The sequence below is a fragment of the Varanus komodoensis genome, unplaced genomic scaffold (assembly GCF_004798865.1).
Source record: "Varanus komodoensis strain SLA01 unplaced genomic scaffold, ASM479886v1 scaffold18_3, whole genome shotgun sequence".
Lineage (NCBI taxonomy): Eukaryota > Metazoa > Chordata > Lepidosauria > Squamata > Varanidae > Varanus > Varanus komodoensis.
In genome coordinates, this window is record NW_025335549.1 from 10,676,898 (window position 1) to 10,704,031 (window position 27,134).

The 27,134-nt window shown below is 47.9% G+C and overlaps 1 protein-coding gene across 2 annotated transcripts in view; it reads left to right on the forward strand.

Annotated features, from left to right (window-relative positions):
• Nucleotides 1-1,852: 1,852 nt before the first annotated feature.
• The window catches only part of F8 (coagulation factor VIII), a 39,512-nt gene continuing 14,230 nt past the window's right edge, over nt 1,853-27,134 (forward strand). The window contains exons 1-17 of one of the 2 annotated variants that reach the window (XM_044427191.1): nt 1,853-2,218; nt 7,764-7,864; nt 8,625-8,747; nt 9,760-9,972; nt 11,176-11,250; nt 11,775-11,879; nt 12,472-12,693; nt 13,054-13,318; nt 14,129-14,303; nt 15,271-15,364; nt 17,111-17,322; nt 18,406-18,556; nt 19,420-19,629; nt 21,573-24,015; nt 24,933-25,095; nt 25,767-25,979; nt 26,757-26,985. In XM_044427191.1, coding sequence (XP_044283126.1) covers nt 2,088-2,218; nt 7,764-7,864; nt 8,625-8,747; nt 9,760-9,972; nt 11,176-11,250; nt 11,775-11,879; nt 12,472-12,693; nt 13,054-13,318; nt 14,129-14,303; nt 15,271-15,364; nt 17,111-17,322; nt 18,406-18,556; nt 19,420-19,629; nt 21,573-24,015; nt 24,933-25,095; nt 25,767-25,979; nt 26,757-26,985 — 5,125 coding nt within the window. In that variant the 5' untranslated portion in view covers nt 1,853-2,087. Of the gene's footprint in view, nt 2,219-2,789; nt 2,814-7,743; nt 7,865-8,624; nt 8,748-9,759; nt 9,973-11,175; nt 11,251-11,774; nt 11,880-12,471; nt 12,694-13,053; nt 13,319-14,128; nt 14,304-15,270; nt 15,365-17,110; nt 17,323-18,405; nt 18,557-19,419; nt 19,630-21,572; nt 24,016-24,932; nt 25,096-25,766; nt 25,980-26,756; nt 26,986-27,134 lie in introns of those variants that run through there. The other variant, XM_044427190.1, reaches the window with a different exon arrangement.

Consider the following 27,134-nt stretch of genomic DNA (forward strand, 5'->3'; position numbering starts at 1 on the left):
CTGGGCGTGTATGCATGTGTTCATAGACTGGGGAGATTAATCTTCCACAGTTTTCCAGTGGGACGTCCATGTTACAGAGATGCTCAAAAATAGGAATGTGTAGCAATTACACCTACCTTGTCCTGGACTTATGCTTGGACAGAGGGGCCCTTAGGAGCTGAAGGCAAGATGTAGGTCGGAAGAACTCCTGAGTGGGAAGCAAAGCTGAGCTCTGGCTTCTGGGGAGTATCTGGATGAAAGGGAGGGAGGCTGGGTGGATGGATGAGAGAGCTATTCCAAGAAAAAAATTGGGAGGGCTAGTCCAAGAGAAATTTTGCTGACTGATGCAAATGCCACCCCCTCTCACTCCATGCACAAAAGCCACCTGGACTGGCGGTTGGGCCTTCCTTCAGTGTGGACGATGGGACAGCGCTCTGCAGCACATGCGAAGCAGCTAGCAGCTTCGGCCGCAGGCAGTGGGTGTGCGGCCCGTGGCCCTTGCTCCCGCCTCCCAACCTTTGCTGCCTGTGGCGATCGCCTCACGCTGCTTCATGGAAGAGCCGGCCCCGGGTGGCAGAGGTCCTGCGTGGGCCATGGCGAGCACCCCGTCTCCTTCAGCAGCAGGGGGTCCTCGGCCCTGCAGCCCAGCTTTCCATTCCGCTGCATGAAGGAGCGAGCTGGGGCACTTTGGCCTCGCCTTGTGGCTGCCACCGCCGCTTCCTCCCTGCCCTCTGTGCTCAACGCAGGGCGCGCCAAGGCCGCAGAAGGCCGCCGGTGGGGCCAAAGCCAGCTAGGTCTCTCCAGCCACTCCTCAGCGAGCCCAGCCAGTTTCCCTCCCAGCCATGCTTAAGCACAACCCAATTTTTACTTTTATTTTTTAGTACACGTTAGTGGATTTCTCTGAAATACATACATAAGCTTTAACAAAAGTAGATCACATATCCAAAAAAGTATCCGTTTGAAGTTGGCGTTGAGAGACTACCCATTAATCTTTTGAAAGCACTAAAAGGTCCTGAAGCCATTGTATTCTGGAATGTGTTTATCCTTCCAATTTCATATCAGTCTTTTCTGTCAGAAGGGCACAGGAAATCTTTTCCCCTTGCATTTTTTAATTTCTGTGAAGCAGATAAATAATTGGCAAGCATGTGTGTATCTGTATACATTAAAGATATTCTTATTCATCACCTATGTTCTTTCATCACCTATGTTCACTGGCGGGATCTACCAGTGGCTGTTAGCCATGAAAGCCAAAAAGAAGGGGCAAGACACCTCTGGATATCAAATGCTGGAGCAAACCAGGGAGGTGATTTCTTGGGGCACCTGTCTGGCCACTACCTGAAATGGAAAGATGCTCTGTTGGTGTAATCCTTTGATGTCGCACCTGGGTTCAGAAGACCCTCATTCTAGTCCTCGCTTGGGCCATGAAGCTCACAGAGTGACTTTGGATCAGTTGCTGATTCTCAGCCTAATCTACTCCACAGGGTTGTTGTGAAGATACGGCAGAGAGGAGGGACCGGAGGATTGTATAAGCTGCCTTGGGCTTGTTGCAAGAAAAAAAGGTGGAGTAGAAATATAATGAATAAATAAATATTGATGGCAGAAATGTGTCTTGCTCTGGTTGGGAAAGCCTGTTCTTACGCTCCGAACCTTGACCTTGCCGACTCAGTGCCCTCCAGAGGTATTACACTACAACTCCCTGGGGAGGATGGCTGTTGTAATACAACCCCTTTGCCGGACCCTGGGTCGGAGAAACACGCTTTCCACGGCACCCTGGAGCCAGTGTCCTGCAGCAGCGAAGAGGTTAACCTCTGCCTGGCCTCTTTTCCTTTGGCTTTCCCCCTCCCCTATCCTGTTGCTCTCCACCCAGTCGCTCACTCGCACGCCCCAGAGAGTTGCAGCGCATGCCATAAACTCCCTGCCCGGTGACCCATCAGGAGAGTGCTGGTGGCTTGCCACAGAGGCTGTGCCTTGGTCTCCTCCTCTGCTCCGCATCCCTCACTCTGAGGATGACGGGCTGCTGAAAGGACAGGCAAAGCGCCACCTCCTCTTCTCCTGAGCGTCTCCTCGAACTGGAGCTTCCTCTGGGTCCCTCCAGTGCCCCGTGCACCATGTGGAAGGTGCGCTTGCCCGTCTCCATCATCCTGTGCTGCCTCGTTGAAAGGAGTGTCGGCATCATCAGGAGGTATTACATCGGAGCAGTGGAGACGGATTGGAACTATGTGCCTGTCGTCCAGAAGGGGTAAAGAGAGCTCTCTGTTGTCCACCACGGCTTCGTTTGATTGTCCGTCTCTGTCTGTGTGCTTGTGGTGTGGGCGGGACGTGTGTGTATACCTATGGCGACCGACCATCACACTGTTTTGCCAGCAGTGGTTTCCTGGCCTTACCAGTGAAGCCACATTTGGGCAGCATTTGAATTTACGGTGCAACAAACACATGGAGCGCTGCAACCCTCTTCCTGCTGGTAACCCCTATTTTCTCTCACGGCTTTGCACTCTGACCTAGGGATGCGCAGTTTTTTCAGTCCTGATAACTGTGCACAGGTGTGTGCACGCACACGCAGAGGCCTAATCCAGCATATTGTGAGCAGGAGAAGTTGCTGCACTAGTGAAGCTGCGCTGCCCTTTCCCTTTGCTCAGGGAGGCCTGGAGGCACTTGCGGATGGCTTGGTAAACCCAAGGGGCTACAGGCAGTTATGCAAAGAGAGCTTGGGTTAGATTATGCCTTTCCGCGTTGTTTGGGACTTGGTTTCCACCGACATGAGGTTATTTGTCCTAGTGCAGCGCTGCCATTGGACATCAATGCACACGCATGAGGGACACATCTCAATGATCCAGGTATTTTCATTTGCTGCAGCGATAGCAAAAATGCGCCATCCATAGGAGGGTATCTGGAACATACAGGTGGGTGGGGAGAGAGGGAGCTGAACAGCAGAGGAATCCCAGCATCCAGTGCAGTAAAGCCCTTGTGAGCCACATATGGCCCAGTTGTGCTCACTTGCCTCACCTGGTTGGTCAGTTTGCTTGGCCAGCTCCTCTTCCATCCCCCTGCTTCATCCTGGCCCCAGCCTGCTGCCTAGGTCTGGACTGGAATGGGCAGCGAAACATGCTTTCAGTGAAAGGCTGGCAACTGAGAGGTCTCTCGCTGCGTCGTTCACAGTCTTGGGCCAGCCAGCTTCGGTTGATGAAGGACCACTTTGCCAAGTGGGAAAGAAAGAGAATATAAAAGCCTGGGGCGGGAAAAATGGCCAGAGGACAGTTCTCCTTGGGGTCAAGTCGTTGCTGCAGAACGAGTCATCGCTTAGTGGCAGAGCAGACATTTTGCATGCAGAAGTACCGTCTTCCATTCTGGGCATCTCTGGTTAAGGCATTGCATCAGGTTATGAGAAAGCTTCTGCTGAAGAGAACGCTGGAGAGTCACCGCCAGGTCAAGTAGACTAAGCAACCTCTGCAGGCCAACCCACTGCTGCCAGAATGGCTGCCATACGACCAATTCTGCCGCTGAAATTCGGTGGTTGCGACTGTGGCAGAAAGGCATGCCATTTTTCCTTTAAAAGTTGGTGCGCATGTTGTCTGGAAGAGAAGTCACCTTTCTGGGGAGGTTCTGTGAGCACGGCTCCACTTTTCAGGAAGGGCTCTGTCGTCTTTGCACGTTGTCATGAAGGCAAATTGCAAGTGGCTTTGCTGACATTCAACAGCATGGGAGAGGGCCTACAGAAACATTTGGCAGGGCTACATGTTACACTTCTCTGGAGAGGACAAGACAGGGCTCAAAGGACCTGGTGTTCACTCAGGTTTATGACTTCGTGGCAGAAAGGGTGGGTGGTGGAGGAGTGCCTCTCCAGAATCAGCTGCAGGTCATCTCACCCCTTGACCCTTTCAGCAACCCTGTGAAGCAGGCAGGTTGACTGGCCTGAGGGCTAAGCCTTGTAGCCGAGCAGGAATTGGAACCCGGCTCTCCACTGTCGCCACTGTCTAGTCCAACCTTCTCCCGGCTGCATCACTTTAGCTTTCTCACTGGACTCTTCTCCGGCTCCTGGATTCATACAGAGGCCATTCATGACATCCATCCTCCTCCACCAATTACTGCCTCGCAGGTGCTTTGGATCAGCTCCCATCAGCCTGCATGGCCAGTGGTCAGGCATGCTGGGATTTGTGGTTCAAAACATCTGGAGGGCAGCAGGTTGGAAGAAGGCTGTGGTGGAAACTACCCTTTTGGGTAACAATCAGTACCTGTATTGAATAGCCACTCAAACTGCATTAATAAACACTTCGGCTTCGTTGGTCTCATCCCTTACGTTGTCATGTGGTTTCAGCTGATGAGTGAACATTGCCTTCTTAAGCCCAGGCTGCCACTATGCCGGGAAACAGTTTCCCTACCATATTTCTATTTGTAGACTACAGTTCAACATGCAGGAGAAATTAAAAATATTGGCAACTCTATGGTTGCCTTTTAAACTCTGAAGAAATAATAGAAGATAGTGAAAGGACTGTCTCTGAGGATTCTCTGTATCTGCCTGCTGGACTGACTAACTCTCAGAGGAGAGAAAATAGGTAGAATGTGGATCAAAGCTAAATGGGACTCCAAATATTATTCAGCTCTGGACCCTGTAAGAAGGGTATGGTGTGTATTCCCTTATCCCAATGAGAAGAGAAACCAGAATTTTGAAAGCCGCACACATGCACCCACACAGACATACAAGTACATTTAAAGTTTCTAGTTCTCAAGGAAGTGGAGATAGATAACAAAACATAGGAGCAACATCTGGTGAAGTTGAAGAAGAGGAAGAGCGGTGCACCATCTCTGTCTTTGCTTATCATTACTGTGGAATGTGATATAAACTTGCATGCATTTGATTAATTTGAACAATTTATAAGTCTCCTGATATAATATATACTGTATAATTTTAATATTATGCTGTTTTCCACTGTGGCTAACAAAGCAGTAAGAAATGATAAAGGCACAAACAGAAAGAATAAAAAGGATGAAATAAAGTATATTATCCCACAGAATGAGTCAAAGCAGCAAATCTCTGCTTCAAAGTAATTACATTTGATTACAGCTGTGTATGAATCACGTTTGTGCAATATGTATGCGCAAGCACATTTAAAGAGGAAACATCGGCTGTATTTAGATGGAAGAGATATTCCTACCTGTATGACCATTAAAGTGGGAATGCCTCTTCTAAGGTAGCACTCACCTGAGTACAGAGGTGGAGATTCTTCTAAGACGGGGCCTGAAGGAGAACAGAGGAGAAATGTCTTTTCTGAAATGGCAATGGCAGAAGTATCCAGGGGACAACACATCTGCTAAGGTGACATCTCACTGGAATAGAAGGGGGGTCCCTTTTCTACTATGGCACCTGTCATCCCTCTGTTGAAAGAAACTTCCTCTGAAGACTTAGAATGCCCAGAAACAAACATGGCAAGGATTGCCCATATCAGGAAACCTGGGAGAGCTGGACCTTCAGAGGAGGTCAGCCTGAGTCTGCACCTGGAGGAGGCAGACAGCTCCATCCCTGAGGGAGAGGTTGGGTGACCACCAAGCCCCCAAGGACTGTTGCCTCAAGTGGCAGACCAGTGGGGCTCCTCTGAGGGGAAGTGCCCTATTGCAGAGGAGAACTTCCAGGGAATGGGGCCCTGCTTCCTGAGTCTGTTGCCGGAGGGCCTGTAACACACCACAGTGAAGCCTTGGGTGGGGATCAGGAAGCTGTGGCTACGAAAGCCTTTGGTTCTAGCCTAGACAGCGCTGGAACACCTTTGTTCTTGCAGATTAAGAACAAAGGTGTTCTTGTTCCTGTGTTTCTTGGACCTTCCTTTGCAAGGAGCCCTTCATGCTAATGACCCTTGGACTCGTGTGCAATTTGGCTTCTGAACTGTGCATTGTATTAGAGTGCTCCCCGGGGCTTTAACTTTTGCTCGTATCTTGACTCCTGATCCCACACTGTGCCGAAGCCTTTGTGCTTGACCATTTGCCTGTTTTATTGCCTGGCTTTTTGTATTACCTGATAACTTGCTTGAACGTAGATTCTGACTGAGCCACAGAAGAACATTAGCTTCACAAGTTTGGAGGAAACATTGAGCAGAGATGGGAAGAACTGGGCATGTTCACCACAAGAAGAGAAGACTGAGGGGAGATGTGATAGCAGTCTTCAAGTGCTTGAAAGGCTGTCCCAAGGGGGAAGACCAGGATCTCTTCATTTCAGAGTGCAGGACACGGAATAACAGGCTCAAGTTACAGCAAGCCAGGTTCTGGCTGGACGTCAGGAGGAACTTCCCGACCGTTGCAACAATACAGTGGAATCAGTTGTCCAGAGAGGTTGTCGGCTGTTCCACACTGGAGGCGTTCAAGATGCAGCTAGACAGCCCCCTGAGAGGGATGCTTTAACCTGGAGTCTTGCACTCAGCAGGGGTTGGACCTGATGGCCCTCTGGCCCTTTCCAACTCTACTATTCTGTGATTCTAAGGTGGAATTCCCATCTGTAGTTCTTGCAAGTACTTATGTAGATATCCACCCATCCCCTCAGCAAGGAGCAATCAGAATCAACCTGTCACCCTTTTGGAGCACAAGGGTATATGATAACTTCTGCATCACATTTACCTAGTTCCTGTGTTAACAGGTGGGCAGATTGAAGTAGATTCCCTTTTGAAATACCTTCTGTCTCCATCAATGCAGCTACTTCTGCACTAGGGTGGGTGTGAGGCATGAGCTACATTGCCCTCGAACTCAAAAGTTACAACCTCTGTTTCCTACCCAGGGAGGTCCAGGCTTCAGTTGGAAACTTGAATACAATGGAAGGACTTGTTTTCTTTGGCTTCCCAACGTCAATTTGTACAGACTAAAGACGCCTAATGACCCTGAACAAATGTTCCAGGCAGCTGTAATGTCCCCCTGTCTTGACTTTTTAAGGAGGTGGAGATTCTCACCCTGATTCTCAGAAGCAGAGGAATTTTGGACAAAAATCTTGGGGGCTTTTCTCCCTTGATCTTCTAGTGTTTGATCCTAAGCTGACATTACCTTTGCTTGTGTTCTGCAGTGTTGTTTGGGAACAAACATGGTGTAGCTGATGCCAGACCCCACTGGAACATTTCCAGCATGTGATTCCCAATTTGTTGCTGAACTTGAAAGGGCTGGATTCTCCACCTCAGTTAGAGCTATTTCCATGTCCCCAGTGCCGCTCCACAGCCATGTGGAGTTAGACTCAATATTCACACTTTCAATTGTCTGTTTTTCCAGTGGCTCCCAACTCCCGGATTTCCTTGGCTGAGCTGTGTAACCGCCTTAAAGCAACAAGATTGCAGAGTTTCAAGCTTGCCAAGTCCATTCCCGGCAGGCTGACACCTCTTGTCCTTGTCTAGATGTGTAGCAAGTCTCCAAAGATACAACTGCTGATCAAGCCATAACAACAGAGTCCAATTACGTGTTTCCCTTAGCAGTGCTTCATTGTAGGAAAACAGTCTGGGCTCTTCTGGAAAGCATCTACTGGTGAAATGAACTCATCTCAGTGCTAAAGGCATTTACAAGCAAAAAATGAAAAGCAACCGGGTTACGGGATTCGAGGCTGTAAACGCAAGCACACAAACCAACCATTGGTCTCATCCTGAAAGCAGCCTTCACTAGGTTACAACTCCCAGCCTCCACAGCCAGCACTTACTCGGGTTGCCTGAGGAATTCTTCTTGTAAAGAAGAGTGTAAAAGAATGAAACAATGTTCCACGAAATTCAGAGTGAATGCGGCCAGTGTAGATCCCGGCCGTTTCATTCACAGCTGTTCTTCTCTTTTCCCAGGGAGTCATCCCCAGCCACAGCCACTCAGTACAGGAAAGCTGTTTATATGGAGTACACGGACGTGACGTTCACACAAACAAAACCAAAGCCTGCCTGGATGGGTAAGCTGAAAGGACTTTCTTTTGAGTTGAAGACAGGTACTTTCCACTAGCTTAGCTTAATCTGATCAGCCAGCTGAAACGTCTCCAGGACAGAAATAGCCAGGGCTACAGTTACCTGCATGCTGGGAACATCTTGGCTAGATTACTCTAAGGCATTGCACATGGGGCTGCCTTTGGAGATTGTTTGGGAGCTGCACTTAGCACAGCACACTGGAGCACAAATACCAACCAGGGACTGGATGTTAAACTCGTATCTTGCAAGTTGCCAGACCTTCTACTGGCTCTTGGTCTATTTCTGAGCAGAAGGCAACATGCTGTTTTTAACCTCCAAAGCCACAGATGCCTTGTGACCAGGGTACCACAGGGGCTTCTCCAGTTTGATTGGTTCCTCAAACCAAATGCATTAAGCCCAGACATGTATCGAATTTGTTTTGTGGCCCTGTTAGCATCAAATATGCTTGACTCTAATTTCCTCCCATTGGGTCCAATCCTGAAGGTCCTTCTAAGGCACATCTACTGCCTGGTGACAGAAGGTTCTTCCAGGGAGCATGCCTAGATACTTATGCTCCAGCCACACATTTGTAAATAAGGCAAATGTTACAGAAATATTATAGGTCGTCAGGTTTCACTCATCCCAGGGAAACCAAGCCCAGGTGCTACTTGGTGAACCAGGAGAGTGGGGGACACAGCAATAATACCTTTGCTTCCCAGCACCAGAACTGTCCACCTGTCCTTTTCCATTGCTCCTTCTCTTCCTCAGGTATTTTGGGCCCCACCATCCAAGCAGAAGTCTATGACAAGGTGGTTGTCACCTTTAAAAACCTGGCTTCCCATCCCTTCAGCATTCTTGCCACTGGGGTGTCCTACTGGAAAGCTTCAGAAGGTGAGTCTCTCTCTCTCTCTCACTCACTCTCACACACCCCTCTTGTCACACACATTCAGGCAGGACAAAACCATCATCGCGTCCAGAGGTCTGGTGGTTCATTTTGCCAGCAGGAGCGCTTCATAGCAGTCTGAACGATGCTGCAAGGAGAATCTGGAAATGCAAGCAGCTGCATGGATGCATATCTCCACCAAGGGCTTTGGTAACACTCCTGGGTCTTCACGGCCCAGTGGGGTCAAGTCACCCCAAAAGGAGTTCTCTTCAACAGGGAACAATATACTGTTCCTGGAAAAGTCCATTTCCCTCCAGCTACTTGAGGGTTGTAGCTAAACTCAGAAAGGACAGAGAAGCCTCTGGAGGTAGAAGATGCAGTGGGCATCGCTTAGCACTCTAGCATCACTGCTGACTCTTCCTCTCTCCGTTGGTTGGCGCTTTCCCCATCCTAGCTCCACAGTCAAGGCCACCCAAAGAGGAACCCTAACCCATGGTTTTCAGTTCTGTCCTGATCAGAGGCGCTAACCTTGGACTACGGTCCTATGTGTACAGAAACTCAGCATGGAAAGCAGAGCTGAGTAAAACATTGCCATAAAAGAGGTGGAGCAAAGTTGTTTTCTAAGATGGACAATGGGAATTCTAAATACTCATGTATTGTATTTGTTGTATCTGATTATCTTACAATAATCTTTATGCCGCACACTCCTCAGTCCATTCAGATTGCCAGGTAGTTCCATGGTGTTGAGAAGCAGCATTGCCGTTTCAAGTGGGGAAGTGAGAGATTTAATTGTAAAAGTGAAAGAAAATGCTTCTCTCATTTGCTGTTCTACTATACCAGAATGCCACCTAGAGGATACGAAGTGGAAAAGCAGGTCACACTTCCTGTCTATTGCTTGGGTCCAGCATTCAGAAGTTGGGCAGATGGAGCAGGGTGGACGGAGGACACTTTGCTCAAGCACCAGCCTTGGTTGGGGTCCAATGACGCTGCTTAAAGGGAGGGTGTGTTTTCTGGTTTCAGGGGCAGGCTATGGTGATGAGACCAGCTGGCCAGAGAAAGAAGATGATGCAGTGAGACCGGGGCACAGCCACACCTACGTGTGGGAGATCTTACAAGATCAAGGGCCGACTGGGTCTGACCCCGACTGTTTGACCTATGCCTATTCCTCACATGTGAACAGCGTCAAAGACACCAACTCTGGCTTGATTGGGGCACTGCTGGTCTGTAAGCCAGGTAAGCCCATGGGCTACAAGAGAGACCATCTCATGCCAGTTTTTTTGTTTCTGTTCAGTCACAAAGTCATGCCTGACCCCATCATGACCACATGGACAACATTCCTCCAGGCTCTCCTGTCCTCCACCATCCCCCAGAGTCCACCCACCTCCCCAGAGACTCCATCTACTAGCCACCTCAACCTCTGTTGTCTCCTTCTCCTTTTGCCGTCAATGGTGCCCAGCATCAGGGTCTTCTCCAGGGAGTCCTTCCTTCTCATTAGGTGGCCAAAGTATTTGAGTTTCATCTTCAGTACCTGGCCTTCTAAAGAGCACTCAGGGTTGATTTCCTTTAAGATTGACTGATTTGATCTCTTTGCAGTCCAAGGGAGTCGCAAGAGTCTTCTCCAGCTCCACAATTCAAAGGCCTCAATTCTTCGGTGCTCTTCCTTCCTTATGGTCCAACTTTCACAGCCATACATTGAAACTGGGAAAACCTTCATGCCAGTATCTCACTCAATTATGCAAACAGGATCTCAGTTAGTTATGCAAGCAGCCTTTGCAAGCATTCTTTCAGTCCACCTTCTCCAGCATAGAAGACTTTGGCCTGCCAAGCACTGGGAGCTGTTGCTCAAATCAAATGGAAGATGCCATGCCGGGGAAGTGTTTGAGATGCATCTCTGAGATTAGATTATTTTTCTGTACTGTATCTTTTTCATGTTTTATTGTCTATTTTTGTAAACAGCTTTGTGCATTTTTCATCATCATCATCATCATCATCTTGTTTGGAGTTCAGCATTTGCTTCCTGAGTAATTCATATGCCTAACATTTGTATAGCATTGTTTTCTGAAACATTCTAAATGTTTTACATACATTATTACAGGACTTGTACAGGTGCTTTCACCAACTTGGTGTGCTCCAGATGTGTTGAAATGCAATCTTTGGCCATACTAGCTTGAAACTGTGCGAGTTATAGATCAACACATCTGGGGAAGGCTGCTGTACAACTCGAGCATTAAACAGCCAATATTATTATCTGCCCTGTGCGGAAATGTGGCAGGATCATGTGCTGGAGATGAAAAAATAGTGCCTTATTTGAGGCTGTCCGATAATTTCATCGCTGGATGAACATTTGAACTGCAGAGCTGGGGATGCACATGTACACAAGACCTCCTGAGGGGCACCAGTATTCTTTTGGTGATTCTATAGGTTTCATATCTGCAGGGACCCTGCAGAGGAATACGGGACCCAGGAACATCCTGCAAGAATTTGTCCTGCTTTTCTCAGTGTTTGACGAAGGTAAGAGTGCTATGATAAGGGAGGGGAAAAGGAAGGTATGGTGTGCCCACCGGTTGTGTATGCTTTTGCAGCCCTGTAAAATAAAACGGTTCCTAGCATGTAGTAGCTTCTTTGGGGAGTTTCACATCACTTGTTCTCTGCCACCAGGACACTGGCTCAGTATTAGCTTGCTGTGTGTCTAAGCAACACTGAAGACTGCAGCACTGATATTATGCTCTCTCTTCTATGAGTCTGCAAAGGAACTCCTTTTAGATTTTATTGTTAAAGATGCTTTCAGCTGTCTTGAATAAGATATATGCTTAAAATATTGGTGAAATATTGGACAGGAATCCACCAAGCCATTTAGACCCAGTCAGGGTTAAGAAACTCAGTTAGTGAATAGCTAATTGGAGTAGACAAGAGGAGAGGAAAAGAGAGGGTTTTTTGTCTTGAGCCAGCTGATGTGCTGATGCAAATTTTAAAAATTTAAGAGTATCACAGCACCCTTTCTCTCTCTTTTCCCCTTTTCCAATGTCTCTGATCAGGCAAAAGCTGGTACTCTGAATTCAATGGTTTGGGAAATTCCTCCTCCCAGGGCAGAAAGACTGAGCTACACACCATCAATGGCTTTGCCTTCTCTTCCTTGCCTGGTAAGTGCCATCTCTTTTACTCCAGAAAAGAGAAGCGGGTGACTGGGAACGGAGGGAAGTTTAAGCCATCTGGACATAGACATGCAGAGGGACGTTTTGAACTGGTTGAGTTGTGAAGCCAAGGTGTTTCTGATGGTGTTGCTTAATGCCATGCAAGACTCTACCTACTTCGCCAAATGCTTATTTACAACAGAAATGTAAGGTTGAAAGATGGGGCATTACTTATTTCTCACAATGTGAAGATACTTTTCTTTACCACCACTCTGGCATTCCGTTGGGCTTCCACGGAGACTCTGAATGGGCACTCCTGCCAGACACTTTGTCTGCCACACCACCTGACCTGGCTCCCCTAAACTAGGCAGCTACCCCTAAACTAGCCAGTGCAAGATTCATCTGCTGGTCCAGCTGGATTCTTCATTTGGAAAGGGAAGGGGTGCCCTCAGTCCTCTGTCTCAGGCAGCAAAACGTCTCGGAGGAAACATCTCCAGGGCCAGATGCAGCTTGAGGAGCACCAGCCAGTCATAGTCTGAGGATCCTTGCGTATCCTTCTCATCGGCAGGCTCCTTTTGAGTATCCTACTCCTCCCTTGCAGGTCTCAAGATGTGCCAGAAACGACCGGTCTACTTGTATGTCATTGGCCTGGGGACTAAGGCTGGAGTCCACTCCATTTTCTTTGAGGGCCACACTTTCCTAGTGAGAGGCCACCGGCAGGCCACGCTGGACATCTCCCCAGCAACTTTCCTCACAGTGGAGATGATGCCCAGTACCAATGGCACGTTTCAGATGTTCTGCCAGATCCCATCACACCAGCGAGGTAACTAAGCTGTGGCAAAGAGGTGTCTTGGATGGGCTGCACCGGGAAAAGAATGAGGAGGTTATTAAGGTTCAACAGGTAAGGCAGTGAGCTCTCCCAGAGTCCAAAAGCCAGCATAGGTTTTTGGAGCCATGGTTCAGCTTCATCTGTAGTGTAGATAATGGCTGCCTTTGTTGTGAGAACAAGTCTACTTCCTTGACTGAAGAGGCTCTACTACCTCACCCTCCCCATCTCCCAGGAAGGTTAGAACCTGTGTGTAATGCAAGAAACTTCATAAAGTCCATAGCAGAGAGCATTGTCAATAAAATTAAGCAGAATAATTCTTGGAGAAAAACAACCATGTCTGCCTCTTGCTTCCAGCTGGCATGGAAGCTTCACTTACTGTGGAAATCTGTCCAGAGCCACCTCAGAAGACGATGAGGGTGGCAGATCTTTTTGAAGATGACAGCTACGATTATTACAGTGAGGATGACATTGAAAGCACAGTCTTCAACATGGAAGGCCACGCATCCAGAATTATGGCCCGTTCTCGTGGCAAACGGCATTCTGTGATCTGGGAACATTACATTGCAGCGGAAGAAGTTGAGTGGGACTATGCCCCCATCCGGCCCACTGACCTGGACAGGTAATGGCCCTGGCTACTTGTCATGTTCTGTCAGGCCGGGGCCCTGACTTTGCGACAGGATGTAGGAGGCTCTGGCACCAGGGGACAGTGGCCAGTCAGATGAATCAGATAGGCGGGAAATGGCTTGCCAGGGAGGGGGTTACTCAAGATCAGCTGCCAGGCTGGGCTAGGTGTGAGAACCCCTGTGCCACGATATGCGAAGTGATGCAGCTCCCCCTGGTGGCCTGATAGCAAAAGTGGGCTAGTTTATCTTGCTCCTCTAGAAGGATGAGCCTGGGGCCTCCAGGAACTTGCAGGTTTAGGACCAGCCCAATCATGTAGCCCAGCTGGGAGCCACAGGAGCATCTATATAAAGCTTCCCCAATATGCTGAGCTCTGCCACAGCCATGTGAACCATGTTCCTGATGCAGTTCCTGCTTCTGGTCCTGTGGTGGCTTCATTCATGTCTTGACTCTCTCCTGTTCCTGCTTCTGCCATTAGTCCTGCCTTGCCGTGTCGGTATTGGACTCCCCGCAGCTTCCAACTCTGCTTTCACCTCTGACTTTACTGTATCTCACCAAGAGTCTGAACCTTGAATGGGTGAGCCCCAGTTTCCTTTCGTTCGACCTCCCTCTTGGGAGCCAGATGCTGCCCCTGCCTGCATGCAAGAAAGTCCTCCCTGGCAATCAGCGATGAGAGGGATGCTTACCTGGCAGGTGTATGTCTCCATGGAGATATCCATGGCTTGCAGAGCAGAAGGATGGCCAGAGTGACCTCACAGATCTGATTTCCACTCCTCCCAGAACCATTCTTGTCTTTCCTTTTCTACAGAGCTTATACCAGCCAGTTTCTGGAAAGTGGTCCCCACCGGATTGGCTCCAAGTATAAGAAAGTGGTGTTTGTTGAATATGAAGATGCGACTTTCAGGAAGCGGAAGGCCTCACACCCAGATCACTTGGGAATTCTGGGACCTGTCCTCAAAGGAGAAACTGGTGATGAGTTAAAGGTAAGATGAGAAATAGAAGTCAGAAGAAGAGGCCCAAAAAGGTTGTGAATTGCAATTGTCCTTGCCGGATCCTCAGATTATCTGTGTTTTGGAGTCTCAAGCTGTCCTCCTTCTTCATGTGTGAAAAGAAGACAGTGAAAGCTTCACCATTCACCTTAGAACAAACCACAGTTCTGTGTTACATATGAATTCAAGGAAGCGTAGTATGTTCTAACCAAACTTATTCCCGGTTGGATTAATTATTGTAGGTTAGAAGACAAAACACAATTTCCTGAGTTTGTATGAAACCCAGAACTGTGGCTTGTTCCAAACTGAAAACAGAGACTTTCACAATCATGGAAGAAGAACAGGAGAAGTGAGAGTAAGAATGCACAGGTCTTGGTTTCACTGCAACTTGTTTGCAATCAGCCAAAATCAGCTTCCCCAACCTGATAACCTGCACAGGTTTTGGGCTATACCTGTCACTGTTCTTGACTACAGGGGCTGACGTGAGTTGTGGTCCAGAACATTAGGAAAGCAGCAGGTTGGGAAGGGTTGACCAAAACCATATTTTAGGTTAGGAGTGGGGAAGTGAAGATCCTCCAGATGTTTGCTGGATTCCCCCTTTCATCCTCCCTGACCCTTGGCCACAGTGACCATGGCTGATAGGAATACAACGTCATTTTAATTGTTAACAATATTTGCTTATTTATCTGGCCAGGGCGACTTCTTTTATATTGTTATTTATTTTATATTGTTTAATTTTATATTGTTATTTTTGTATTTTATTGTGTGCTGTGAGCCGCCCTGAGGCTTTGGCAAGGGGCGGCATAGAAATGTTTTAATAAATAATAAATAAAACATTTGTAAAGCTGCTGGTTTCCCACTCCCATGGACAATGCATTGGTTTCGATAAGATATTGTTATAGCTGGTTTGGGGGCTCTACAAGGCTGGAAATACCCTGATATGTGGAAACTGTCATTTCAGATTACATTTAGGAATCTAGCCAGTCGACCGTACAACATCTACCCCCATGGCATCACCAACGTCACTTCATTTTTCCCAGTGGCAAGCAAAAAACGTAAGAATGGTGAAGGAGAACCTCTAAGGGCATAGCAATCCAATGGGAGGGATATGGGCGGGATTCAGTATACACAACAAGCAGATATGTGTGAGCACACGCACACACACAACTTGCCAGAGCAAATACCTGGAAAACTTGCATTCTCTGTCCTTTACAAAATTATGGGTATTGAAGTAACCACGCATATCTTTGCATAATTGCCCATCATGTTTTCAGTGTCTGTTATTTGGGAAGGGGGAATGTCACTGCAGGGTCTTAATGCTACTTGAATACTCTATCATTCACACACATGTCCATTCTGGCTTGAGATCTCAGCAGGTACTTCCAGCCCAGCATTGTGTCCTGAAGACTAGAAACACGATTTTCTTCAAAACTGAAACCTAAGATACTTAAGATGCTTGTACTACCTGGCAGGTAGAAAACACCGCTCCCTGACAAAGCTGGGTTTTGCATGTTCACTACTGCAATGGGCTCTCGGTGGAGTCCCAGTCTTGGCAGAACTTTGTCTATCGTATCCCATCCTGTTGATCAACTTGGTTTTCCTTTCTTTCCTCTTTTTGAGGTCACCATCTAGCTTTCCGAAGGCTGATGCTGCCCCCTTGTGTAGGAAGGCCAGAGGCCCTGCCTTGTAGCAAAGCTGGGCTACCCTTTAAGGAGTGCACAGCCCACACAAGAGATTAGATGTTTGGGAGCAGCGGTATCTTTGATCACCTAATCACTAGCTTTCGTGTGATTTTTATAAGCAACAAAATGAGCCTATACTGTGGCTGCTGTCACATGCGTCTCACCCTCCTTCTCTTTACTGTGGCCATGAGGAGGAATCTTTCATTCTTAGACGAATGCTTTGATATCCAACCTTGGTTTCACTATGATTAGTTTTAACCATGGTTAGTGAAACAGGCCAACTTCATATCATGGGTTGTGAAGCTGGTTTGTTTCCATTAATCACTGGTTAAGATTTACCATCATTTAGGGTTCGTTGTAATGATAAACTGTGGTTTATCCAAAATGGAAAGAAAGGCTTTCTAGGGACTCTTTATGACAGTATTAGAAAAGAAAAAGGGAGGGAGCACAAGCCCAAGACCCACGTGGACTCATCCCAATAATGCTAAATCATTGGGTTAGTATTACAAGATTTAGTTATGAGCAACTTTGGGGGATCTGGAGGCCTCTTCTGCCATCCCTGGGCCTATTCTGCATGAGCCACCCACTTTCCTGCCATTAGGGCCCTGCAGAGTTCAGCCGCAGAGGAAACAGCCAGCCAAGAAACCCTTTTCCTGCTTAAATGTGCATTGGATAAAGTCCTTAGATAGACCTGGCCTCTCTTCTCCTCAGACAGGACAACTGTATGGGTGTTTACTTGAATTCAGGCTAGGACTCGCTTGTAAGAAAGGCTGGATGCAGAAAACAGCAATCTGTGCTTACCAGTTTGCCATGGAGCTATTCTATTTCTAGAGGGTGCCAGTCGGAAATACTGGGACAGCGGGTTTCTTCTCAGGCCCCCCTGTGTCCTCCCTCACTGTTCATCGTGGAATAGGTGGAGGATGTTCTGTCCATCTCCCTCTCTCTTTTCCTTCTGGTCTTGGGTGCAGTTGGCTTGCATTTGAATTTTGCACTACGCTTAGGAGGCTGTGGAACGTGATTGAGGTGCGGGAACAAAATCACCGGCCACTTCTAGAGCTTTCAAAAGTGGGTGGTAGATAAAGTAGCTACCAGTTAGTCTCATGGCCTCTTTCCTCTCAGCTCTCAACTTGAAGATCATGCCCCTCCGACCTGGAAAGCAGTTTGTGTACAGGTGGACCATAATGCCGGAAGATGGACCGACGCACTCTGATCCCCGCTGCCTGACTCGCTACTATTACAGCTCAATCAAGCCCATGAAGGATTTAGCCTCTGGACTTATTGGGCCTCTGCTGATCTGCTTCAAAGAGACCATGGACCAGAGAGGAAATCAGGTTGCTTTAATTTTAAATCTGAGTTAAAAGCGCTGGCATGTTCTCACAATAGCCTGAGGCTAGTGAAGCATCACACGCCAGATGTGGATGTGAGCCTTAATTCCTGCTCTGAGAGGCACAAGAAGGCAAACGCCTTTGAATCCAAGCAAGAGAAAAGCTCCAATGTAGTGGATTTCCTACATTATTGTGTGGGCAGAGGTGGTTGGACAAGATGGCCTGTGATGCCCCTTCCAACTGTGATTCGGAGTCTGTGATTTTATCCCATCTTTCTTTGATGGGACTCAGGGTTGTCTCCACGAAGGGAGTTCCTCTTCCAAGCACTGTTGAAACCCAGGCTTCCCTTCTGCCAGGCTACTGCCTTGTACCCCATTTGCAATCATGCACTGGGGTTTTACAAGTGGCCAAAGGATTTTATTAATTTCTTTAACTTCTACACTGCCTGCTAGTCAAAGCAATCTGGGTGGTTTACAGGAATTCCCAAACAGGATCTCAGGGCAGTAAAAGCAACCATCTTTTTTGCTGTAATACATAAGTTCAAAACAGTTTAAATGTTTTAAACAGTCTAGCAACCAAAACAGTATTTAATATATAATAGACCTGTTTAAAACACCAAATATAGGTACTTCCATCAAGCCATTAGATAACGTTAGCTCTCCTTAAGAGCCTCTGCATGGAGGGCTGACTTAAGCTGGTGTCAAAAGGATGACAAAGCCTAACTCCATGTGTACCGAGTGCTGTTTTTCCATTTCGCTGTTCTTCCAGGTAATCAATGGCTATGCCTTTGAAAACCTACACCTTCAAACTGTCAGTTCCCTTCAATGGCTGATTATAGTTTTCTACCCTAGCATAACTCAGATGTTTAGATGCTGTGGGGAGAAAAGTGTGTGCTTCTACACAGGGAACAGCTGAAAGTCACAACCAAAGCAAAGGAGAGCTGTCACGCTAGAACAAGGAGGCAAGGTGGAGCTCTGGCACACGCATTCTCCTCCTTTCAGCACACCTCCATTTCCAGTGCTCCTCAAGCAACCAGTCCATTCCACTGGTAACTTACCCCCAACTCCTCTTCCTTTGTGTTTCTCCCAGATCATGTCAGATGATGCAAGGTTTCTGCTGTTTTCTGTCTTTGATGAAAACCTTAGCTGGTACTTGGAGGAGAACATCAAACGATCCTGCACTGATGCGGCCAACACCAACCCGCAAGACCCTGGATTCTACGCCTCCAATCTCATGTACAGTGAGTAATCCCAGAGGAACAAGTGCTGTGTGAGTGGAGGGTTCTGAAGGTGCCTCCGTACTATAGCCACCTGCAAGCACCGGACCCCTCCGGCTGCTGTGTGAGAGCCGGTCACACCACTGGGGTCCACATGAAAGGGCTTCTGCCATGGGACAAGCCCCAGGAGAAGGTCCTTGGACCATAGCTTCTTCAGCATTGCTCCCTGCATGTTCACCTGCAGCTTATTCTGGCCCGGGAGCAGCTAATGCCACTGCCTTTCTTCTCATGTGCTTTCTGCATGAGGTGGCCAGGATAAGGAAAAGGCAGAGAAGCAACATCAGGCAGAGTTTCTTGGCATCAGGCAGAGTTTCTTGGGAGCATCTTGCCCAAGAACTCTCAAGAACTTGACAACAGGTCTGCACGTACACCCAGCTTGGCCTTGGCGATCCAATGCACTCAAACCAAGAGCATTTACTTGGGCAGGAAAAATACTGCAGGAAATTATCATCACCTGCGTGCAAGGGGAGTAAGGGAGGCCCTCCAAAATCCTGCCCATCCAAGAGAGGAAAATCTCTCTGGCATTTCCTTGCTGCAAAGAGGCGGCCCTGCTGGGTTTGAGCAGGGGTGGGGGGTACAGATATTTGTGGTTCTTCCACTTTCATGGGCGTCCTGCCCCCATAACCCCCATGAAGGTGGAGGACAGACCAAATGTGATACAACTTACAAACACATTTGACATAAAGACAAATTTCCGTTTTCTCAGGAACAGAATTCATTCGTAATGTGGAAACTTTCGTTCTTACCTGTTTATTCTGAAACCCTTAACTGTCTGGCCTAGATCCTTGTGTGCTGAGTGCTGTTTTCCCATTTTGCTGCTCTTCCAGGTATCAACGGCTATGTCTTTGATAACCTACACCTTCAGCTTTGCCAGAACAAGGTGGTATATTGGTATGTCCTGAGCGTAGGCGCCCAGACAGAGATCCTGTCTGTTTTCTTCTCTGGGAACACTTTTAACCACAATGCAGTCTTTGAAGAGATCCTCACCCTCTTTCCCCTCTCTGGAGAGACCGTCTTCATGTCCATGGAGAATCCAGGTTAGTTAGAAGTTTTGCTTTGAGTGCAACACCTAGGACACTCCTCACGAGTATTCCTGGCCATTTCTCATCCAGGCAGTGTCCAGATCAAAACCTGCCTAGCAGCAGCAAGCTTTCTAATTATGTGCCTTCAAACTATGACATGGAGAAAGTTTAGGCATTAAATTTCTCTGACTTAGTGGCTTAGTGTGTTGTTTGAACCCAGCATGCTTCCTGTATGGTAGTATCTAAGGCACCCCAAGAAGCCATGGCTTGTAGTGGGGTTAATTAAACCTCCTATGACTTTGTGTGTCATCTGAACCCAGACAAGGTGCTAAGCCATGGTCATGCCAGAAGGCTACAGAACCCCTTGGCAAAAGTGGCAAGGAGGTTGATAACTGCCCAGGTGCACAAACAGCACTTTGGGTGCGGCTGTTATGAACGTCCCCCCACTGCGCGTTCCTACTGATGCTGGGAGAAGGTGATTGCTAGCAAATGACTAGGTTGTGTGAACCAACCCTTTGCGTTGCCTACAATTAAGGGCATGTGAAATCTGCCCAGGAGGTGTGCCTCACCTGATGACATTTCAACACTGAACATGTGAGGCATCTTGCAGAGAGCAGGGAGATCGGTACTGCTGTGCATAAAGGCCAGATCTACATTGCTAACATTTATTTATGTATATCCTGCCTTTTTTCCTTTAAAGGAACTCAAGGCAGCTTATGGAATTCTCTTCTTCCTCTCAATCTAAATGGGTTTACATCAGTTTCATTGTCACAGCAAGAGAATCCTGTGAACTATTGCTTTGTTGAGAACTATTGCTTCATTGCAAATTTTCCATTTCATTATCACAGCAGGAGAATACTGTGAATTATTGTTTGGAAAGGATGCTGTGAGGTCTCTGTTAGGAAGACAGGGATCTGCCTTTTACAGAGTCAGACCCTTGGTTTGTCCAGCCTGGTGTCCTGTGCACTGACTGTCAATGGCTCTGCAGGGGATCAGGTGGAAGTTTTCCCTGCCCTGCTTGGAGTCACCAACGCGGTTTCGGCTCGCTCATGCAGATCGGCCTTCCCCACTCCGCTGCCCTCCGGTTGTATCGCCCTAAGCACGTTGCAGCCCTGCTCGAGTAGACCGAGCAAAGCCTATCCAGTCCCGTGTCCTGTTCACACAGCCGACAACTAGCTACCCAGGGGAAATCCACAAGCAGCATTGGAGTGCAATAGCACTCTCCTGCCCCTGTGCCCCAGGCACTGGTGCCCATTGGTACTCTGCCTCTGACAGAAGGGTCAGGGTCCATGTAGTCAGAGGGATGGAATGGGCCCTGATTGGGGGAGCCATGCAGGATCAGCAACCCGTTCACACAGTCTCCACACTACCCTAACCCTAAGCAAGGCATAAGTGCCACAGCCTCCTCCTGACTATGCTCCCCAGCCGCTGGTGTATGTGGACACCCTGCCTTTGATCCTGGAGGTAGCTATGGGCCAGGAGCTGGGGACAGCCTTCTCCAAGGATCTGGCTAGTCCCCTTGTAAGCTCTCTGCATTGGTGGTCATCTCCACATCTCGTGGGCGCTGATTCCCTAGCGAACCTATGTGCGCCGAGAAGAAGTACGTCCTTCGATCTGACATGAATTGCCCACCAATCGCCTTCATTGATTCGGTTCCATTAGGGTCTGGCATTACGAGGGAGGGGGAAAGTGTCCCAGTATCCACTTTCTCAATGCCACGTACGGTTTTGTACTCATCAAAAACTCCTAGCACCCCCATGCTAGATGGGGATGATGGGAATCTTAGTCCAGCACTTCTGGAGAGTACCAAGTTGGAGAACCATGATGTAAAGGTGACATGGAACAGTTTCTTGGCACCTGGGGGCTGCACCCACCTCCTGCTCATGTGACCCATGTTTGTGTGCAAATGTTTATCCCCCCCCCCCGCTTTTATCTGTTTTTGCCTTCATGTGAGACAGGAGTATGGGTACTGGGGTGCTTGAATCCTAACTTCAGAAGACAAGGAATGAAAGCCACAATCACTATTTCCAACTGTCTCCTGGATGTGGAATCAGCCATTGGAGATGACTATGATGAGGACTATTATGAAAGGATACCAGACTATGCTTTTGAATATGACACCTTACAACCCAGAGGCTTGCGGACCATTAAGAAGCACCTGCAGCCCTACAAAAAGAAAGAGCAGGACAATGCCACTTCCCCCTTGGAAAACGAAACTCCAAGCTCTGAGCAGCTCAACCAGTCTCCCAAACAAAATGGCAAAAGGAACTCTACAAGCCCATTATTGTCTCCCGAGGAAACTTTATATCTTCATGATCTTTTTTCACCTCCACAAGATGGAGAGATGCTTGAGTTCTTACCCAGTGATGTCTTCGCATCAGAAGAGGAAATTCTAGCTACACCGAAACAAAACTTGGAGAACATGTCTCTCACTCAGGAGGGGTCGCTTCATAATGAGAATTTCTTCAAGGCCACAGCCAATCCAGTTAACGAGGTGTTTGTCTTTGGAATGCCTGGGTCAGTTCAGGAAGCTAGGGTGATCCAGGAGAACCCAGGGCAGCAGAAGGCAACAGAGGGTGTGACTTCTCCATCGGTCCCTCCACTGGAAAACATGGAAGCACCTCTTGACCACAGTGCCACCAATCAGTCAAAGGAGTCATTCAGTGAGATGGATCTTGCAGAAAACCAGTCCTTGAATGCAGGGAAATCCTCTCTTAACCTCGACACTAATTTATCAGAACTAAATACAGGAAACCTGGAATCCAGACTGACTGTAAGAACTTCACTGGGAGATGCGGCCAGATCTGAAAGACGGAATGCTGTAACACTGATGCCTGCTGGGCTAATGAATGAGGAAGGAGCATTGCGAACAATGCCCCCAGTGGGTGAAAGTTCTTTCAATGCAAGCGGCTCTTCTGCATCCCCAGGTGACTTGGAAAGGGAGCCATTGTTTCAGGACACATTGGAGAATCAAAGCACTGGACCATCAGAACTGAAAATTAGCCCTGGGACTGGAGGTCTGGCTCCCCAGAACAATGACACAGCTTCACAAGAGTCAAATGGCCACTTATCTCAGAAAGCAACTGACCAAGAGGATGAATCATTTGCAGCCGGAGAATCATTACGAACAGAGACAGAGACGGCAGGTGTTCCCTCACTAGTAGCACCATATTCCACAATGATGGGAAGCCAAGACAACTCTACGCCTTTAGCAGAAGCCCTCCTTCTCAGCAATAAGGGTACACATAATGAAACACTTGACACAATCCCTCTTGGAAGGACTTTTCAGGATCACAAGACAGTGAAGGTTATGCAACTCAGTCAGGACACAGCTCCCGGAAGCCCAGGTCTTTTGAAGGAATACAACTCCATCCGGCTACAGAATGACAAGACAGTGGATTCAGATAGATTGCTCAGCAACCCGCATGGGACAGTCAAGGCCATCGATACTAATGACATCCTGGTTAGTAATGATCAACTCTCCACAAATCTCTTTCACGCTGGTCAAGAAACAGATGGCTTACAACTCCAAGGAGCTGTCCAGGAAGCTAGCCACAGCAAGAATGTCTCTGAGAAAGTGAATCCAGCTTTGCCCAGATTTGATGCCACATCCAAAAGGAGCTTAGGTAGAGGGAACACTTCACATCAAAGGGGTAAAACATTATCACAACTAGTTAAGCCAAGAAATGATACGGGTTCAGAAGAATTTGTAGGAAACAGAGAGCACCAGCTGCAGCTGAAATCAGACATCCAGAGCCATGAAAAGTCAGCCAGTGGGACAGCATTCAAGTCCTGTCAAAAGGGCCTTCGGGGATGCAGTGGTCACCTGGACAAGAGGTCTCTGAGATCACCGCAGGCCACGTCCCAAGAAACAGAAGCCAAAGAAGCAAGGAATGTGAAGGTTCCTGGCACAGTTGAAGGCACTGCTCAGACTTTACACAGTGATCTTTTCTTTATGTTGAGCAATCGTGCCAAGGCGTCTATAACAAGGGCACTGTCGGTGGAAGAAGCTAAGGGTGAAGATGGTATTGCGTCTCCTTCAGGCAATAAAATGTCGTTATTGGAAAGAGGGGGAAAGGATGGAGAGTCTAGAATCGCAATGCAGGGGGTCAACAAAAGTGAGAACAGTGTCCCGGGACCCCAGGCTCATGGGGAGGTCCCCATGACACCCTCAGACCTCAACAGACTAGCAGAAACAAACTCCTCCAAGCGTCTGAGAGAGACACCGGAGTATGACGACTACAGCAAAGCTGAGGAGAGCCCAGAAGAATTTGATATCTATGAAGAAGATTACCAGGATCCCCGTACATTGGGTGGTAAAGTCCGACAATACTTCATTGCTGCGGAGGAGGTGATGTGGGATTATGGGAGCCAGACTGCTTCACCCTACCTAAAGGACAAGTAAGTTCTATCCAGCCCCTTTGGCTGGAGCTGGAGGGGAGGGCAGGGCAGGGCAGGGCAGGGCAGGGCCAGAAAATTGAACTAGCCTCTCAACGCAGCCCAGAATGGCCTTCTTCCACATGGTACCCTCCAGATGTTTTGGACTTCAGTTCCCATTAGCCCCAGACAGTCTGGGCACTGGACAGGAATTCTAGGAACTGTAGTTCAAGACTTCTAGAGAGCATTGGATGGAGGAAGGCTGCCTCTAGAGCAAAGAGCATATATAAGATACCTCTGGTGTCTTACCTCTGAATTCTTCCCAGAGCAGAGAATGCTAAGAGGGGAAAGAGAGGAAGAGTTCAGCTGGAGATTTTCTGAGACTGCAATTTACATTCCTCACAATCCCCTTAAGCATTTAAATGGTACCTTAGGTACTTTTAGGAATTCTAAGGTTGCATGTGCAGCCTGCCCAATATTATTTCAGTATTTGTTTGTTTGTTAGACTTTTATCCCACCGTTTTATTAGCCATAAGCCTCCTGGGCCTGACAGAGAATGGAGCTGAGAGAAGGTGCTTTGTTTCTCTGGTGCACTGCTGCCTTCTGTATGTAGACAGAGCACACCAGATCTCAGCTCACACAAAGGTGGTCCAGCACAATCCAGGTGTGTCACAAGCACAAAAGCAGGCAGTCACAGTACAGGCAGCAGAACGGATGCGATGAACCCAGATCTCTATACGGATCTATATTGCAGCATGGTATGTGCGTGCGCACGCAGAAAATGTGGCTGAGAAAGGCTCAGGAGGAGCCAGCTGGAAGTAACTGGATGGATGCTGGTTTAACAGGTTTTGAGAGACAGGATGGAGAAATGCTATAGACCGAAATCTTAGTTGACTCTTAAAAAAATACTGGTCTGAAAAAATACAATATTCTTGTTATAGGCATCCCAGTAATGACGGGAAGGTCTCCAAGCAGTATAAGAAAGTAGTTTTCCGTGGATACCTAGACAGCTCTTTTACTCAGCCACTGGTCCGTGGAGAGCTGGATGAACACCTGGGCATTTTGGGACCATACATCCGAGGCCAAGTTGATGATGTTATAATGGTAAGGAGACATGTTTGTGCAATGTGGGAGAGAAAATTTGGAGGGTGGACTCTCTCATACTTAAAGTGGGATTAGATGCTTTTGTTTATTGTTACTTTTTAATATTTCCTGATAGCCAAAGCCCTCTAGGTGGCTCACAACATATTTTTAGACATCGTATTTAATATATTTAAAACATATAATACAGTATAAAATTTATTTTATAAAATTTTATAAAATTTAAAATAGTTTACAGTATAAAGGCAAAGTGGGAGCTGAAGTAAAACCTAGCAGCAGTAGAAAGATTAAAATGCAACACAGAATTTAAGACGGACTGAAACTAAAATTCCTGCGAGGATTCCTGGGAAAATAAGTTCTTTGCCTGGTGCCATAAAGAGTACAAAGTAGGTACCGGACAAGGGAATCTGGGAATTTCAGAAGTTTCTTATAGCCCCACTGGTTTGCCATCTGTGACTGCCACCCCCACACGGCAGCCATTTTGTGAGTGTGCCCATGACACTCTTATCCAAATTCTAAACATGCCCACCAGTCCAGAAACATTAGGGACCCATTCTAGACTTAAGGAGACGTCCCCATGAAGAATTAAAGGATGCGCCTTGCATCTTCTTTCTTCTTCTCCCCAAATATTCATTCTAAAATACACGTTTGTTTGTGTTCCTCATCACACCCAGGTAACTTTCAAGAACATGGCTTCCCGCCCTTACTCCTTCTACTCCAACCTGCTGCCGTATAAGGGGAACAATGGGACCAGAGAGCAGCCCAGTCAGGATCCAGTGCAACCCAACGATATCCGAAACTACTCCTTCAAGGTGCTGCCACCGATGGCTCCTGCCATGAATGAGTTCGACTGCAAAGCATGGGCCTATTTCTCCACCGTTAGCCTGGTAGGTGGCAGATGCCTGCTCTCTATTCTTCCTGTAGGTCTGCAGTTGTTCACAGAGAGATGGAGCAGCGGGGGGTCAGACCCAATGGCCTTCATGGCCCCTTCCAACTCATACGATTCTACAAAGATGCAGGAGCTGAGCCACCATGAGCAGGGAAACCTGCATCACTGAGGCAACAAGGCAAGAGACAGCAGGAACTAAATGCAGCAAGACACGGGGGCTGAACCGCACTCCAGCTGGCAAGGAGAGCCAGGCTGCCAAGGTGGGACAGCAAGGCAGGGCAGGCAAGAGGCAGGGACAGGAGCACACAGGAAGAACTGCCTTGCTGCGACCTGTTCCAGAGGGAAGAGCTTGCTTTTTATAGCTGTCACCCTGAGAGCTCCAGCAGGGCCTGGGACCAATCCTGCAAATACTGTGGTGGTTGTCCTGGTTCTGCTCAGCAAAGCAGCCCAGATCCTGACACTGAGCAAAGCATCAAGGACTCACTCACCCGCTCCTTCCACCCCTCTTGTCTGGTAAGGGTGAGGACACCAGCAAAGTTTACTTTTTCAGTTCCAGAGGACATCAGAATTGTGTATAGCCAGTGATCCTGGATTTAAACAAACTGTGGTTAGTTCAACACGCCAACTTTGGAACCCATGTTTTCAAGGTGGATTGAAATTGTCTATAGCTTGCTTCAAGCAAGGAATCTAGCGAGGCTGCTAATGCAGCCTTCACGACTAAACCACCTGTACCTCAGTGCAATTTTCTCTTCCTCTCTTTCTGCTTCTGTTTCAGGAGAAAGACCTGCACTCTGGCCTTATCGGGCCCCTGATCATCTGCAAGGCTGGCGTGCTGAGCACTGCCTATGTAAGGCAGCTGTCTGTTCAGGAATTTTCCTTGCTTTTCACCATCTTTGATGAGACCAAGAGCTGGTACTTTGTGGAGAATCTTGAGCAGAACTGCCCTCTCCCTTGCCACATCCAGAGAGACGATCCTGCAGTGAAAGCGAGCAATACTTTCTATGGTAAAGTCCTCCCTTCTACTTTCACCACCCCATCTTCTTTTTCTCTGCTCCCATTTCAATTGGTGCTGGATGAGGGGAGGAACTTAATACTTGCACTTAATACTGTGAAGACAGATTTGAAACTGTACGCACAAAAACGGGTGGAAACT